General features: G+C 38.0%; 1 protein-coding gene across 1 annotated transcript in view; it reads left to right on the forward strand.

The window, feature by feature from the left end:
- PLPPR5 (phospholipid phosphatase related 5) overlaps positions 1-16605 on the forward strand; it is a 127659-nt gene that overhangs the window by 37093 nt on the left and 73961 nt on the right. Inside the window, exons 3-4 of the mRNA XM_077746072.1 lie at positions 5701-5833; positions 9823-10073. Of these exons, the coding sequence (XP_077602198.1) occupies positions 5701-5833; positions 9823-10073 (384 nt within the window). The remainder of the gene's footprint in view (positions 1-5700; positions 5834-9822; positions 10074-16605) is intronic.

Here is a 16605-nt window from a genome sequence, read left to right on the forward strand (position 1 = left end):
AGAAATCCTAGGAATGTGGTGGAGCTCCAGGATGTGATCTGGAATGCGGACGGGGCTAAGCTGGCTTAACCTGGCAAAGTTGAAGGAAAAACTTAACAAGTTTCTAGGCAGAAGCTGTGGTCAAAATAGCTCTGAACTTGGATTCAGATTCTGGCTGTGCCAAGTAAGTGTATGACTCGGGCATGTTTAACTTCTCCATTTCTCTCTGGATAGGTGTCCTTGTCTATAATATGGGCAGATTGAACTGGACTTCATTCATTCATTCATTCATACAGCCATTCACATTAATTGCCAGTCACCGTGCTTTAATATGGAAGTATAAAAATAAACATTATATAGCCCCTGCTTCAGAGAAGCTGTCAGTTGAGTGGAAGAGACAGATGTTACTGGTAATTATAAAATCATGTGAAAAGTACCATAATAAATGTACAAAGTGCTGCTGGAACACACAGAAGGAGGGATGGGTTGTACCAGGAATAGACATAAAGTTGCAATAGAGAAGGCAATATTTAAATTATTGCCTTCCTATTAAGCTATACTAAGCCATAGACCAAGTACAGAAGCCTGGATGTATGGAAATGCCTGGTATGTTGGAGGAATTTAAATGTTTAGCTATGACTAGAACATGGAGTGTGTGGAGGCTGTAAGAGTTGCAGAAGCTGAAAAAGTGGGTTTAGGCTCAGCTGTAAACAATCTTTTATGACAATTCCTGTTATTCAGTTAGCTGTAAAGACACACTGAAAATTTTAAGTAGGAAATTTGGATGGCATAAATTTGTTTTCAGTACATCAGTCTGGCAGTAGATGGCTTGAAGACCAGAGAAAAATGGAAGCACAGAGGTGAGTTCTGAGGATGCTGTAATGCAGGAAAGAAATAATGAGGGACTGAATTATAAAGTGGCAGTAGTGATAAAAATGGACATATTTGAAATATAATTAAGATATAGAAGCAACAGGATTTTGCGATTGATGGAGAGAGGTAAATGGGGGGGAGGGGGGAACAGAGGTGTCAGCATGGTATGAAATGGTACGAGAGTTTCATCCTGAGTTGAGACAAAACGAGAGTTTCATCCCGACTGGAGGACGGTGGGTTAGAGATGGGGACATGGAGGGGCAGAGGTTTAAGGTGGGAGAGATTAATTTCATTTTGGAGGGGAAGGTTTTGAGAACTTCAATGCAGATCTGAGCATGTTGAGATGTTGCCATTTAATAAGTGGTTGGATACCTGCATCTGGAGGTCAAGGAAGACAGAAATATCTAGGATTTCTTAGAGCTGCAGGGGTTGGTAATGCCTTCGGAGGAATAAAGTCCTCCATGGAGGCCTTCTGAGAGGACAAGAGAAAAAGAACCAAAATAAAATACCAGGGAACATAGGATTTAGGTTTGTAATTTGCTGATGAGAGCTTTTGCCTTCAAGGCAGACTCTAGCTTCTGTTAGGGTCATGTTGAGAGCTACTAGAAAGGGCTACCTCCACACCTCTTCTAATACTGCCTTCCTGGTTAGAATCCTGGTTAGGCTTGTGTCTAAATCCTCTTCATCTATCAGATAGCATCTGTCTACCCTTTCTTTAAGAGTAATCAGGATCACACTTTGCTTTTCTTTGATGGTACCATAATTTGAATTGTCCTAGAAGCAGGCACCAGGGTGATGAGATGTACAAGAGATTGGTCAGGGGAAACACCTATAGAAGATAAAAGTTTTGGGAGGGGTAGTCCAGAAAAGGCTGGGAGAGCCTTCAGACTATGATGGAAGTGTGACCCCTGTGAAAGAAAGGGGGAGAGAAGGGGAATTGGGTAGCAAGCACCTCAGAATACAGCACAATTTCAAGAAAGACTAGGCCAGGCTGATAGGTAGTTTTCAAACCAAAATCACCAACTGGAAGTATCCCACATCTGAGGAATAGGCTTTCCTGAGTACCCCCACTTGGCTTACTTAGCCCTTTGCTAGGAGGAGCCCAAAGGAGTGCTGCCATTGTGAAGCAGCATCTGGGACTCTGAGCTGGAAAGCCTCCCGGCAGGAGGAGAATCTGAGTGGCACATTTCACTGCCACCTCATATGCCTTCAGTGACTCAGTAACATTTCTTCCTGAATGTGCTACTGGCGGTTATTGTCCAAATCAGTTAAAACTCATGCTTGTGTCATTATTAATTATTTCATTTGTACCCACCCAACTAGGTTATAAAGCTTTCTTTAAACAGCAGTGCAGAGCACTGAGTTTTTACCTCAGAAAGCATCTAAGTAGCATTCTAATACAACTTGTTTTATTTTCATTACATGAGTTTGTCTGATAGTAAACAGTGGGGGTTTTGACTTAGGAAATTGGGATGGGGGGAGGTTAAGAGAGAGTATGACTTGGATGAGGAGCTCCACAGATATCATAGGGAAGGGGGTAGAGCTAGAGGACGTGAAGTAAACACACCCACTGGAGGAAAGCAGACACTAGTGTCCAGGCACTTCTGTTTGAGGAGATGAAGTCCTAGTAGGCACACAAAACACAGTATCCAGAGAACATGGTGGAAAAGGACTAATCTAGAGCAAGAACTATCATGGGGGGATGTCCAGCAAGATGTAATGAATAAGAATTAAAGTAGATATCACTGCAAATCCCTTTTTTTTAGAACTATGCTTTCCACCCACAGAGGCAGTTTTCATACACCATGACACATCTTCTTAACTTTGGTTAATTGGACAGGAAGAGACACCCATCCCAAGATGACCCCCCCCCACCGGCAATTTGGAGTTGGAGTTCAATAAATCGAATTAGTGTAACTTTACCTGAACTGAGCTGACATGTTCAAAACAGGGCTTTTGGAAACCTTTGGGACCATCATGTACACTAGGAAGCAAGGAGAACTGGCTTGCAGAAAGAATGAGTCAGGTATTCAGAGAAGAGCTGAGGTAAGAGGCAGTGTGACTCCAGAGACAGGGAGGGAGGCTGGGAGAATAGTTGCCTGGACTCCTGAGGAATTTCCATTCCTGGACCTAATCCTGAGTCCCATCCTTTGAGTTCTGAGATAACCCTCCAACCCTAGAATAAATTCTTAGTTTTGCTTAATTCAGTTTGAAAGAGTTTCTTTTAGTAGCAGCCAAACAATATTGATGGAGACAGCATTTTGGCAGATATGCTGAAGACACAAATAGGAAATTTGGAAACATATGATGTGCGGACATGCAGCCAGGCAAATGGTTAGCATTAGGGAAAAGGGAAGTGTAGCCCTGGGAGGAGGGGCCCAGACAAGGCAGCACTTAGTCCAGTAGGAACCTGGTGACCAAATGAGTTATCAAGTCGGGGCCTGAACATATAGGATCTGATCATAGGAGGGAACTAGGGTGTAGGATAGAGCCTTCATCCTAGCACCAAGGCAGAAGTTGGTTATTGGGAATCAAGAAAAAGGTCGGAGGCCAACTGAGACTTTGCAGTCTAATGAGAATGAAATTTATGTGTGCATTTAGTAAGAATTATTGGGCATCTATTACATTCTTTGGAGTTTCCTGTATTAACAGACCTAGTTGGAGGGGTCTGTGTACTAGGGGGTGGATCCAGCCTGGTGGTGGAGACCCCACTGATACCTGGTGCAGAGGAGAGAAATCTGAGAGACAGAAGCCGGCAGGGAGCTGGGCAGCATGTCATGTGGAGTAGATGATAGATTCTTAAAATTTGGAGCATTCTAGGGCAAAACAGAACTGGAAGAAGTTGAAACTGAAAACTCAGAAAGTAACTTCTTTCAAAGAGCAACAGAGGAGTGATTCAGAAAGGAAGATGAGAAAATGTCAGGGACACAGCTTGTCTATTTGTCAGTTTCTCCTAGGGCCCTGGTGGCAGCTAAGGAACCCATAGAAAATACCTCTTGTGCCTCTTTTAAGCCAGATGAACCATTTCATCACGCACCTGCTGTACTTTACCAAAGTTAAAAATTTCAGCATTTGGGAAGTATAAACTCCAGCCTTTTTCCTAATTCAATCCAGTCTTACCGGATAAGCAAGACTAGATTCCTTTAATATAAGTCAGCTCAACATCTGATTTAACCTCAAACCCTGACCTCCTTGGAAGAAGAGATATAGTAAGAAAAGAGGAAAAGTTAGAAAGGAGAAAAATTAAGGAATGCTTTATAATCTGTTACTCATATTGGGTAGAATTGGGTCAAACATCTAATCTCCTATGACCTCCTTCTTTATCTCCCACTTATAATTTTGAATATCCTGTAATTACAGATATTACTTTTCATCAAGACCTCAAAAGCATTTTTTCCAGATGATACCAGGGACTCCCCAGATAGTACTTGACTTAACCTAGACAAGATGTACTGAAAACTAACCTTGACAATAACAAATGAAGGAACATACAGTTGGCTCCAGTTTCTTTTCTCCTAATCATATTTCTAGTGTTGTTGACCTTAGCATTAAATAGAGTCAGGGGCCCCCTTGGGCGACCCAGTTGGTTGAGTGTCTGACCCTTGATTTCTGCTCAGGTCATGATCTCACAATTGCTAGAATTGAGCCCTGTATTGGGCTCTGTGCTGACAGCGTGGAGCCTACTTGGGATTCTCTCTCTACCTCTCTCTCTCTGCTCCTCCCTTACTCACATGTGCACACTCTCTAACACACACACACACACACACACACACACACACCGCACACATTAAATAGAATCAAAAGAAAAAGATCTGGAGCTGAGTCAGCAATTTCTGCTTAGCTTCTAACTGGCCTGATGGGGTGCAAATTATTTAACCTCCCTAAGCCTTCATTTCCTCATCCATAAAATGGAGTGATGGAGTGATAACATAGGTTTTAATACCTTGCTAGGTGATTTTAAAGGCCATGTATGAAAACCACTGCAAATAGTATAAACACAAATGGAAAATAGGCAGCTTCTTTAATAAATCAGCAGGTCCTTTAATAAATCAGCATAGTAGAGCAAAGAATGTATGAGAACCTAATTTTTCTCCTTACTGGCTCTGTGGCTTTGGGCAATTCATTTGAGTTCCAAGTCTTGCTTCTTTCAATTATAAAAGAAGTATGATAATATTTCTGTTTCATGGTTTTTTATGAAGATTATAATGACACACATATACTAAAATATAAAGAATATATTAATGACTATAGTTTTTAATACTGCCTCAAAATAGAATAATGAGATTTTGGTGAAGGATAATCTCAAGACCAAACACATGTGAATTGATTTTTTTCTTGTTATAAAAGTATTAATATAATTTTACCTTAGGATGTCTTTATCCAAATCCTTTCTGGATTATTTTTGCAGAAAATCGTCCTGATTTTTGTGGCAGCATCAAATTTAAACAAGACATAATCACTTAAAAATAAAACATGGAATTCATTTACATCCCAAAAATAAATGAGTGTGTTCTTAAAGCAAAGATCTGTGTGTGTGTGTGTGTGTGTGTGTGTGTGTGTGTGTGTGTGTGTATTTTTAATGAAGTCTTTTAGAAAACAAAAATGGTATGGTCCATTTGTATTCATAATTTATCAGTTTAATACTCCCTTGAATGGAGAGAAATATGGCTTGTGTATAAATGGATAAAGTTCTAATAAAAAGGTTTAGTTAAGCAAATATGATTCCGTTTTATATTGAGATTGTTACCACTCAAAGGAGTTACTTCTCTGCATTTTTAAAAAATAAAATTATTCTACATTTATACTGGTTAAATTCTAATGTTCTTTAACCTTTTATTTCCTTGCAAGATAATAGTTGGAGAAACTGCTGTGTTTTGCCTACAACTAGCCACGCGGGACTTTGAAAACCAGGAGAAAACTATTTTAACTGGAGATTGTTGCTATATAAACCCACTGGTGCGGCGAACTGTACGGTTTTTGGGTATGTGTTTATTGAATTATTTTTAATGTTGCTGAAACCATGTTTACATATAAGCTAACTCTTAAAATGAGCAGCATTTTAACCCTATGCAAATATTGGATTATATTTTATTTGAAGTGCTTCAGTTTGATTTTAAAAATAACATTGCATACAGTGTTCTGTCATATTGTATGAGCCTACGTCAGGTGTCATTTCCATATTATTTTAAGGAAAAAAGAACACCACACTTGGATGTTTTCATATTCTTTAAGAAACTAAAAATTATAAAATTAAAAGAAATTGTTTACTGGACTGATGAAACTTCAGAAACAATGCTTAGGGAGAAATGATAAGCTAGTTATATTGTTGAACATAATGAAAGACAAGGAAAATAGATTGGCAAATAAAAGATATGTTGTATTGGGCACCTGGGTGGCTCAGTTGGTCGAGCGTCCAACTTTTGATTTCAGCTCAGGTCATGATCTCACAATTGTGAGATTGAGCCCTGTGTCAGGCTCCATGCTCAGCATGGAGCCTGCTTGGGATTCTCTCTCTCCCTCTCTCTCTCAAAATAAATACATAACCTTAAGAAAGATATGTTGGGGCACCTGGGTGACTCACTTGGTTGGTTACATATCAATCTTTGGCTCAGGTCTTGATCTCACGGTTCGTGAGTTGAAGTTCGAGCCCCACATTGGGGTCTCTGCTTTCAACATAGATCCAGCTTCAGATTCTCTGTCCTGCTCTCTGTCTCTGTGCCCCTCTCCCCACACTGCTATGCATGTGCACTTTCTCTCTCAAATAAAAAGTAAACATTAAAAGATATGTTGTATTAATTACCATATGTAGCTCTCCATGACATACTACCTCTGAGCTTTTTTTAAAAAAAAAAACAAAACTGCATTTCATTAGAGGAAAAGATTTACTATCACCATATTGTACACCTGAAACTAACATAAGATTGAATGTTAACTATACTGGAGTTAAAGTTAAAAAAGTAAAAAAAAATTAAAAAGGATTTACTGATACGTTAACCTTCAATCTGAAATTCTAGCACAAATGCATGTAAGCATTGATAAGTTATTGCAAATCATTTCAATTCAGTAGAAAATTTGGTCAAGAAAAATTTTCAACTGATACAGTAAAGGTTAATATAAATTATCATTTCCTGTATTTATCAGATAAAAAAATATGTCTATACATAGTATACTAAAAAAATTTTAAGATAAATTCTGATCTGAATTTAGATTAAGGATGGTGTACCTTTCAATATATTTCTTGTATCGATGGGATCAAGATGAAAACTTTGGAGATATTATGCATAGATAAGTTAAGCTATATATAAACCTACTTAAAGACTAATCAAATGTCATCATGCCTTTGAATCTCTCTAAGATGGAAGGTTTTCATATCTAAAACTGTTCTTTTTATTGCCATCAAGTTATACATCTCCAAAGCCCTCATTTATACCTGCTGAAGTGATAACCTTTCTATGAAACTTTACAAAGTTATTTTTTTGCATGCATCAGTACTATGTTCTTGACTCATTTATCATTGCATGAGTGTCATTTAATAACAAAATAAGCAATAATATACTCAAAACTAAAAATGATGAAATTGACACTCTCCAAAATACTGTTAAAGCAAATTTTATTATGCCTACTTAAGTAAATGTTTTTCAGCATTTGCACACATATTTCTAAAGAATATACAAGTAAAGCATATTTCTAAAGACTATACACAGTAAAGCATGCTTTAAATCTCTGTATGTTTCTTATTATATTATTTTATAAAATATTTAGGATTGCTTGATTTATTTCTTTCCCCTTGTTCATTATGATTTGGATGTTTCTAGTTTGTTATAATTGGAAGATTATAAGCAAGACATTACTGCATCATAAGGCAGCATTTTTCTTCTGAGTATTTACTTTATTTTATTTTATTTTATCATTTTATTTTGAGAGAGCATGAGCAGGGGAGAGAAGCAGAAGGAGAGAGAAGGAGGGAAAGAAAAAGAAAGAGCGAGAGAGAGAGAGAGAGAATCTTAAGCAGGTTCCATGCTTAGCACAGAGCGAGATGTGGGACTCGATCCCATGACCCTGTGATCATGACCTAAGCTGAAATTAAAACTTAGCTGCTTGGTTGAGCAGCTGAACGACCCAGGTGCCCCAGGGCATCATTCTTTGTATGGACCTTATCCTGGTGGTCAGCATAGTAGATACACTCATGGGATCTCACTTTAATAAGTATCTTTATAGTCATCTGCAATATTGGTCTTGGACCTGATGCATTGACTATTTTAATTCAAAACACATTTGGGAACTTTGCAAGTATCAAGAGACATTTCCATAACCCTATCAAATAATTCTGTCTGTTTTAGACAGGAAGTCTTATTATAGCAGATAAAGAGAATGGTTTGGTCTAATAAAATGAGTACATCTTAGCCTAGATTTCAGGGGAGTAGAGATGAAGACTTACTGTTTAAGTTCCCATGCTGGGCCATGATGTTTGGAAGGAGAGGTTATGTGCATTAACATTTTATTGAGCTCCATTCTCTTTCATTTCTCTGCTTATCCTAAATTTCTGCTTTTGATAATATTTACTTGTGTGACTCACAAAATGCTGGGAAGATGTAAAGAAAAAGCTTTTTATTATTTGCTTTTAGAGTTTTTAGACAAAGGGAGAACAAAGGTCTTCATCTCGATGCCATTTGTGTACTCATAGAGTTTTGCTATGTGCAAGTTTGTGTGCATGATCCTTTTATAATCTTATATAATATTTCAAAAATTAGAAGTATAGCCATGCATCTGATGCTGGAAAATTATTTGATCCCGCACAACTTTCCTGGTGACTTCCTACACAACAGCCACTGATTATGTAAAGATTTAGCAAACAAACAATCCAGAAATGTATGGCTAAGAAGAAAGCTGTCTGATTATTATAAAAGAACCATGTGACTTTTTAATGAATGAACTGTTTGGGAAGTATTCTTTTGGTATAATTTAAAAATATCTGTTGGAATTTTATTTCCCCAAATTATAGAAGAATAGATCTCTTCACATTGGTACCACATCCTCAAAGGTTGTATCTGTAAGTTTAATTGAAAATGATGCCAAGGAGTATATTTTGCCTACACTACCTAAGGATGAAGATAAGTTTTGGTTCTCATGATCGAAGACATTGATGTGGAATATTTTTTAATTTGAGTAAATTGTTAAGTTTCTCACAAAAGGGGACAAAAATTCTGTGGATACTTAATTTGATACCTTCAGGTAACCAAAGCAAGTAAATTTTAGTGCTCTGAAGATAATTGAAAAAGTATAATTTTGATTGCATTATTATTTACTAAACTGCACCAAATTAGATAAATTAAACCCATCCATAAAAGATAAGGTGGGACTGAGTTACGAGCTGTTATATGACTTTTTAAGATGTATTTGTGAAAGCAGTGTAGAGATTAATCTGAAACATTCTTCTTTACTGAAGATTTTCCATGATATTTAGATGAAAACTAATAGCGTTGGATTTTACTGCTAATTGGCACCTCCAGCAGCGTTAATATCAGTCTGAATGGGTTAAAGAGGCATAATGAAAGGGAGGCAACTGCTTTGCTTTATGTTTGTAAGATGCGAAATATTTTCAAAATAGGGAAAAATATTGCTAACATTAGTTGAAGGTGAGAGACTGAGCCCTCTCCAGAGCAACGTGTCTCCTTTTTAAAACTGACATTACCCGAACACAGTCTTAGAATATATCTTCTTCTTTTATCATATGTCTTATAAACCTGCCTTGCATAAAACTGTAGCCAGTGGTAGACAGCTCAGTATGTTAAATAATTTAACTCTCCCACCACTCCAGAAAGCAGAGAACTGGAGAGAAGTGAAATGGAGGCAACCATATGTTTGTACATGTATTTTATGGTTTCTAAAATATTTCCCTAGTTGGTTTATTGTAAATTGAAATTAAAAAAAAAAACCCAAAGAGTTACAATGGTTTGTTTTCTTCTTCAGGTATTTATACATTTGGGCTGTTTGCTACAGATATCTTTGTAAATGCTGGGCAAGTGGTTACCGGGAATCTGGCTCCACATTTTCTTGCCCTGTGTAAGCCCAACTATACAGCTCTTGGATGTCAGCAGTATACACAGTTCATCAGCGGGGAAGAGGCCTGCACGGGCAACCCAGATCTCATCATGAGAGCAAGGAAAACGTTTCCATCCAAAGAGGCGGCTCTCAGCGTCTATGCAGCTATGTATCTGACAGTAAGTAAGGATTATTAACCGGTCTTCTTCTGTCCTTCTGTTAATTCTTCCAATGTAGACATTATTTTTCTCTGCCATAATGGAAGTCACATTAACAGCTTTCTGTAGGCCATTTGATTTATTTTTAATAATAGCTGTTTGTACTGTGGATAAAATTAAGTCAGTTGACTCTCATGAGATTATGTGTGGGTAGTTGGTTGTATTAAAAAATATAGCCATTAGCATTTCTATTTGAGAATATGTGTGTCTTTATGTTAAATAGGGTTTAATGGAAACACATTTGTCCCATAGCAGTCCCCATAATCTTGCAATAGCCCAATTAAGAAAACTACCCAAGCCTCTCAGCTGCCTGCTCAAGCTCTAATATTCTCTGGTGGAGGTGGACAGGGGACACTCTTTTTTTTAGAAGGACTTTTGTTTGTTTCATTAAAGGTAATTATGTCATCATAATATCTTAACCAGTGTTTTAATATTTTCTCACAGAACTAGCCAAAATGTCCTTATAAATTTTTTCCCTTTATTCTTGACTCTTTGCCCTCGTTTTAGTGGTGAGAACCAGGCCCCTGGTGCAGGTATCCGGGACCTCTAGGTGGAAGTAAGTGGTCATGGTCAAGTGCATTACTGAGACAAGGCGAGCCTTGACAGGTAGCTCTTGGCTCCTGCATTGCTGCCATCGGCCTTTCCCTCTATTACCAGGGTCTGCCTTGTAGCTACGGAGCTGGACTCCAGAAAGTGTGCTCCGTAGGCTTTCCCGTGGCTACTGTAAAAAAAAAAAGTTCAGAGAATTTAAATGTCTTTGGGGGTTCTCCTTTCCAGTGGTACCCATAGCTACTTTTTTCTGATTTTAGCTCATTGACAAGAGATCTCAAACCAAATTTGAAACCAAATTTGATCATTGCTAATGACTTGAAAGAACTCAGAATTCTTTTTACCCTCAAATAGGTATTTGATTATGGAAATATTTCTGATATTCTTAATGCAGTCATATCTGCTTATCTCTAAAAACAGAGAGCAAAGCAGTAAAATACCTTATGACACCTCTACTTGAGATAGGAAATAAAATTACTAAATAAGCAACAATTTAGGAGGGGAAATTTAGTATATGTGCTGCCGAAGCGAGCACTAGGAGGGGAAATTTAATATTGTATGTAACATTCACAGTGGCAGGGTAATTATGGAGGCCATGAGTGTATGTATTTTAACATTTCTATAGTTTTCAAACCAAGATAGTTCTATCCGTCACAGTCTGGACTTAAAAAAAAATCCCATCAGAAAGGGTTTTATAGAGTTAAAGATCAAATCCCATCCTATCCATTTTCTCTTCCACTGTCTTTTGACTTCTGTACAGTTTGTCAGTTACAACTCCCTTTCCCCCCTCTCCGTATGCTCCCAACTCCATTCCTTTAATTTACCCTCATTTCTTTATCCCATCAGCTTTACTTTCTGCTTCCCATTCTCAGGTACTTATAGACTTGATATAAAATCTGTTAATCCATACATATTCTTTCCTATTCACTAACCTGCTTGACAATGTGTTCCACCTCTCTTAGAACATGAAGCATTCAACCTTAAAATGCATATTTAAAACTTGAGTGAATCAGAAGTCAGAAAATACTTTTCATTCATTGTCATCACATCTAAATCTGATGCTGATATTTGTATCTGAGTATGAATTGTAAATGTTACTGCATATACATATGTGATCAAACAAGTGATTTGGGACAAATTCTAGAATACTCTCTGGACCCAAATCCTGTTACATGATTATTTTAGCACTTAATAGATGATAGATTTTGCTGTATAACCAGGGCTTGCCAATGATGAGAATGTGCTAGTTTATAAATACTTGATCTTTTCATTTTGCCAAAATTGTGTTTTCAAAGGCATTGCTTTAGGACAAGGCATTATCTTTTAAAGTACTGGTGAAATCTTAATATCTTACCTTGCCTCTAGTGAGATGGCATGTATTTCAACAACTTCTTATATATATATATATAATGGATACATAATTATCTATATATTATGTAATAATTACTATAATAGCAAATATTCATTGAGAATTTACTATGTGTCGAGCACCAAGTGCTTCCACTTTTACTAATTCATTTAATATATATTACTAATTCTTATTGATGTCTTAAAATTTATTCTTTATTGATTGTAATTACTATTCATGTGTTAATTGATTATTGATACTAATTTTTTGAATCCTCATAAAAACTCCTTGAAGTATGTGGTATTATTATGCCCATTTTATAGATGAGGACACTCGGACAGTGAAATAACTCGTCCAGATCCATAGAACCACATAATTTCCTGGCTACAGTGATTCCAAATATTCCAGAGAAGGAATCATTGAGTCATATTAGCCCTAACATGTGCTTGGTCACCTGAATTTCCTCCTGCTGCCACATGATCTCAGCATCCATAAGGTTATGGTGTAGGGTTCAGATGGAAGATATGTTTAGAGAAAAAACATTTAATAACACTGCAACCCTCTAAGGTCTTCTAACATTAAAGCATGGTTCAGACTGAAAGTCAGGATTCCTACTTGTAATTACATTGAAGGGTACCTCTGTATTTTTAACAATAGATTCTGTTCTCTGCTAACAGCATTTCTGTCTTCCCTACACCCTTTGTGAGTGTGTTAGTGTGGGTGGCTGCTATGGCAACTCTGAATATAACTCCTGCTGCAAATGTAGGCATTACAGTCAGGTTTTGCTGTTATATTGGATCCCATATACATATATATTTCTCCCCAGTTTCACTAGAGGCACCTTGGGAAAACTTTATAATAGAAGTGTCAGGGTATTTCAAGCTAATACAGTCTCGTGAAATGCTTGCCAGAATTCTGATGAGTAGGTATGTAGGAGAAAATAGCCATATAATCAGTATTTCCTGTGGAAACAGCTTATTGCTGTATTTAGATATATGTTTGTTTAATGTTGTGTAGGTGTAATAAACATATGTACATACATAATAAAAACAAATAAGCCTTATTATGAAGTATGCGAATAAGAACTGAGAAATAGTTTTCTGACATTTCTTTTTGTGGATTAGTAAGTAAAATTAAGGAACTTGAAGTCTCCCTTAGCATTTGACTTTAATTAAGGCTTTGGGGATAATTTGATAACAGAGTTGTTCTCTTTTGCTTTACTGAGAACTTTCAGGGGGAAAAAAATCCCTATGCCTATTTTTGCGAATGTTGTCAGTTTCCCAGGAAAACATTCTGAAGGTTATTTAACCCTCACCATTAAATTTATAATTCAGTGTTAAGTCATATTAGAATAATATTTAAATTTAGCTTTGTGTTATTCATTTCATATAAAGCGAGCAGTTTTTCTAATTAAAGTAAAATGAACTTCCAAGTTGAGAATGAGAAATAGTGTTTCATGACTTTCCAGTTAACCTCATAAACCAGTGACAGGAAGACATAAAATGATCTCTTTAGGTGACTTCCAATTCTGACCTTAGATTGATTTTCTGAACATCAGAATGAAAGAGAGAAAAAGAGAAAGAGGAGGGACGGAGGGAAGAAGGGAGGCAGGGAAGAAGGGAGGAAGGAAGGGAAAAAGGAAAGAAGGGAAAAAGGAAAGGGAGAAGAAGGAAAGAGAGAGGAAGGAAGGAAGGGGTCAGCTACACTTGTTGGCCTGTTACTATTTTTGGCTGTGACCAAACCACCCTATACCTCAAACAAGAATTTGCTATCCTCAGGATTCTGTGGGGTGACCTGTGGTTTTACTGGTCATTGAACCTTGCTTCTCTCATGTGTTGTGTTCAGCTAAGGGGTGGGGACAGCTCAGTAGCTGGGCCTCTCTCATTCTCAAGAGACTTCCCCGAGAGCATCTGAGAGCAGCCTTCCAAGAAAGCAGGGACCTGGGCTACAGGGCATCCGAAGCTTCGGCTCCAAAACTTGTCCACCATCCCCAACTCCCGGCTCTGTTGGTCCAAGCAAATCCACAAGGGCAGCACAGATTGATGGCAGCAGAGAAACAGGCTCCACCTATAAATAAGAGGTGAAATAGAATCAGATTGTAAAGAAATTGATGTACTAAGAAAGGAGTAGTTTGTGGATATTAAACAGTTCACTGCAGTCTTTTCCCGGATATTAGCAGAAAGCTCTGAAATATCATTACCCTCCACCTTGTTGGTGTCCAGAGCTCGGCATCTATCTGCTCTTGCTGCCCACACTGCCATCTTTTATAATAATCTCACAAGGTCCCATGTACCCACGGGCTGCCACAGGCTGCCAAGACAAGGGTACAATAAAAACAACCCACGTAGATCTGTTTGCCCCTCTTGTAGTACTGTTTTACCTAAGCTATGTAGGGGCATATACAGGTCTTCATGCGGGGGCACAGGAATTTGAGGGATGCATGGCAGTTTGTCTGTAGCATTTGATTTCATGAGACTGGTCAGGGACCATGTTTGGAGGGGAAACATCAAAGTGGGTAAAAGAAAAGTTCTGGGCTACCTTCATGTGTTTGTCTTCAGTGACTGATGAGATCTGGCTGCTATCAGAAAGCCATTCCTCTAAATCTTCCCTGCTCAGAAGTAATTTAACACTGAAATGTGTAAGTTCCCTGTGCTCTAGATTTCAAATGAGCAAATTTGTGTCTACTAGATAATATATCAAAAGGTATTTATCGAGGACTCGCTCATAATGTGACTGCAGTATGTACTATTACTGTGATTCCTGTTGCTGTGACCACTATTATGAGTCGATTGGCATTTTTTTTCCCTGTCAGCCTTCAGCTAAGTGTCATGGGGGTGAGGAGGTTACTAAAGACATCTGCAAAGTACCTGTTTAGTTCCAGTGGGGTCATTACCATGGACCCCTTTTATAATTTACCCTCTTCTCCCACACTCCTCCACGAACTTTATATTTCTAAATCTTCTATCTAATATGATGCTTTCCCATCTCAACTTAGGCCCAGATATTATTTAAAAAATATATTTAGGGGCGCCTGGGTGGCTCAGTCGGTTAGGTGTCCGACTTCGGCTCAGGTCATGATCTCACGGTTTGTGGGTTCGAGCCCCGCATCGGACTCTGTGCTGACAGCCAGCTCAGAGCCTGGAGCCTGTTTCAGATTCTGTGTCTCCCTGTCTCTCTAAATCTCCCCTGCTCACGCTCTCTCTCTCTCTCTAAGAAACTAAAAAAAAAAATTTAAAAAGTAAAAAATTTTTTTAATGTTTATTTTTGAGAGAAAAAGAGGGAGATGGTGTGAGCAGAAGAGGGGTAGAGATAGAGGGAGACACAGAATCCAAAGCAATCTCCAGGTTATGAGCTGTCAGCACAGAGCTGGGTGCAGGGCTTGAACTCACCAACCATGAGATCATGACCTGAGCCAAAGTCAGACACCACGCGTGCCTAGGCCTAGATATTAAACAGTGGCTCATAATAAAAAAATATAATAATGCTGTTTTGAAATGGTACACATACAATTATTAAAATTGCAACCATACAGCTATTAAATAATAAGCAGTAAATGATTAATGACACATGGATACTCTGTACCTTTACCTTAGTTTTATCTGTGTAAGTGCCACTAGAACTGGGTATTCTGTGATTGGCCCATTGCTTTATAATGGTGTCTGCTTCCCCAGTCACATCCCAGAAATTCCTGTGTCTTCCACAATGTATCAGAAGCACTAAGCAGCATGAGGTCACCAGTGCTGCCAACTGACTTAATACAGTTCCGACCAAAAGTAAAGAGTACTGACATTTTAGTTAGTGTGTATGGGCTTCTTGTGGGTAAATATACTATTCTATTAAGCTCTTGGAAATCCTGAAAAGTATGTCATAGAATTCCATTAATATATCTGGGGTTTATTAGGTGTTCGCCAACTCTAGTTTCGGGATTTCTGGCAGTGCTTGCACATCCTATTTAGGAAAACAGGACTTACTCGTATAGGACAATATAGGCATAGTCAGGCCTGCATTATGACTTGTAGGCCCTAGGCACTTGTTTTCAGGACTTCTTCTGCCATTAAAAATATGTATATATTTTAAAACCTCATTGCTATAAAAATAAATTAATAAATAATATATACTAAATTTTTCTCCACTCAAATCTTCACTTTTCCTTCTGACTTTAAAGGAAATTAAAACAGTTTTATTGGTCCCTAGAAGTATCTGGGCTCTAAGTACCGTGACTACTGGATAAGTTTGCTCTAGACATAGCGCATAATAAAGGTCTAGATGGAAAATGATTGTTAGTGTATGTGGTGATGACAGTGAGAGCCATTCAGTATCCAGGAGGGAAAAGATCACCATGGACAAGCCCCATGGAGGAGTACTTGAGCAGGAAGTGGTACTTGGCCTGGGTCTTGATGAGGAGTATTATTTGAATAGCTTAAGAAGAAGCATTCCAGAGAAGGGAATGAGGAAAGCGAAGACAGCAGGGAAGAAACAGCAGATACAATTAGGAACTAGTGAGGGGAAGCCTCAGATGGGGAGTATATATGAGATTTAAGGATTAGCATGACGAAATAAATCAGAAAGTCACTGTAAACCAACCTGAGGCTTCAC

Source organism: Crocuta crocuta, unplaced genomic scaffold (assembly GCF_008692635.1).
Source record: "Crocuta crocuta isolate KB4526 unplaced genomic scaffold, BGI_CrCroc_1.0 scaffold48, whole genome shotgun sequence".
NCBI lineage: Eukaryota > Metazoa > Chordata > Mammalia > Carnivora > Hyaenidae > Crocuta > Crocuta crocuta.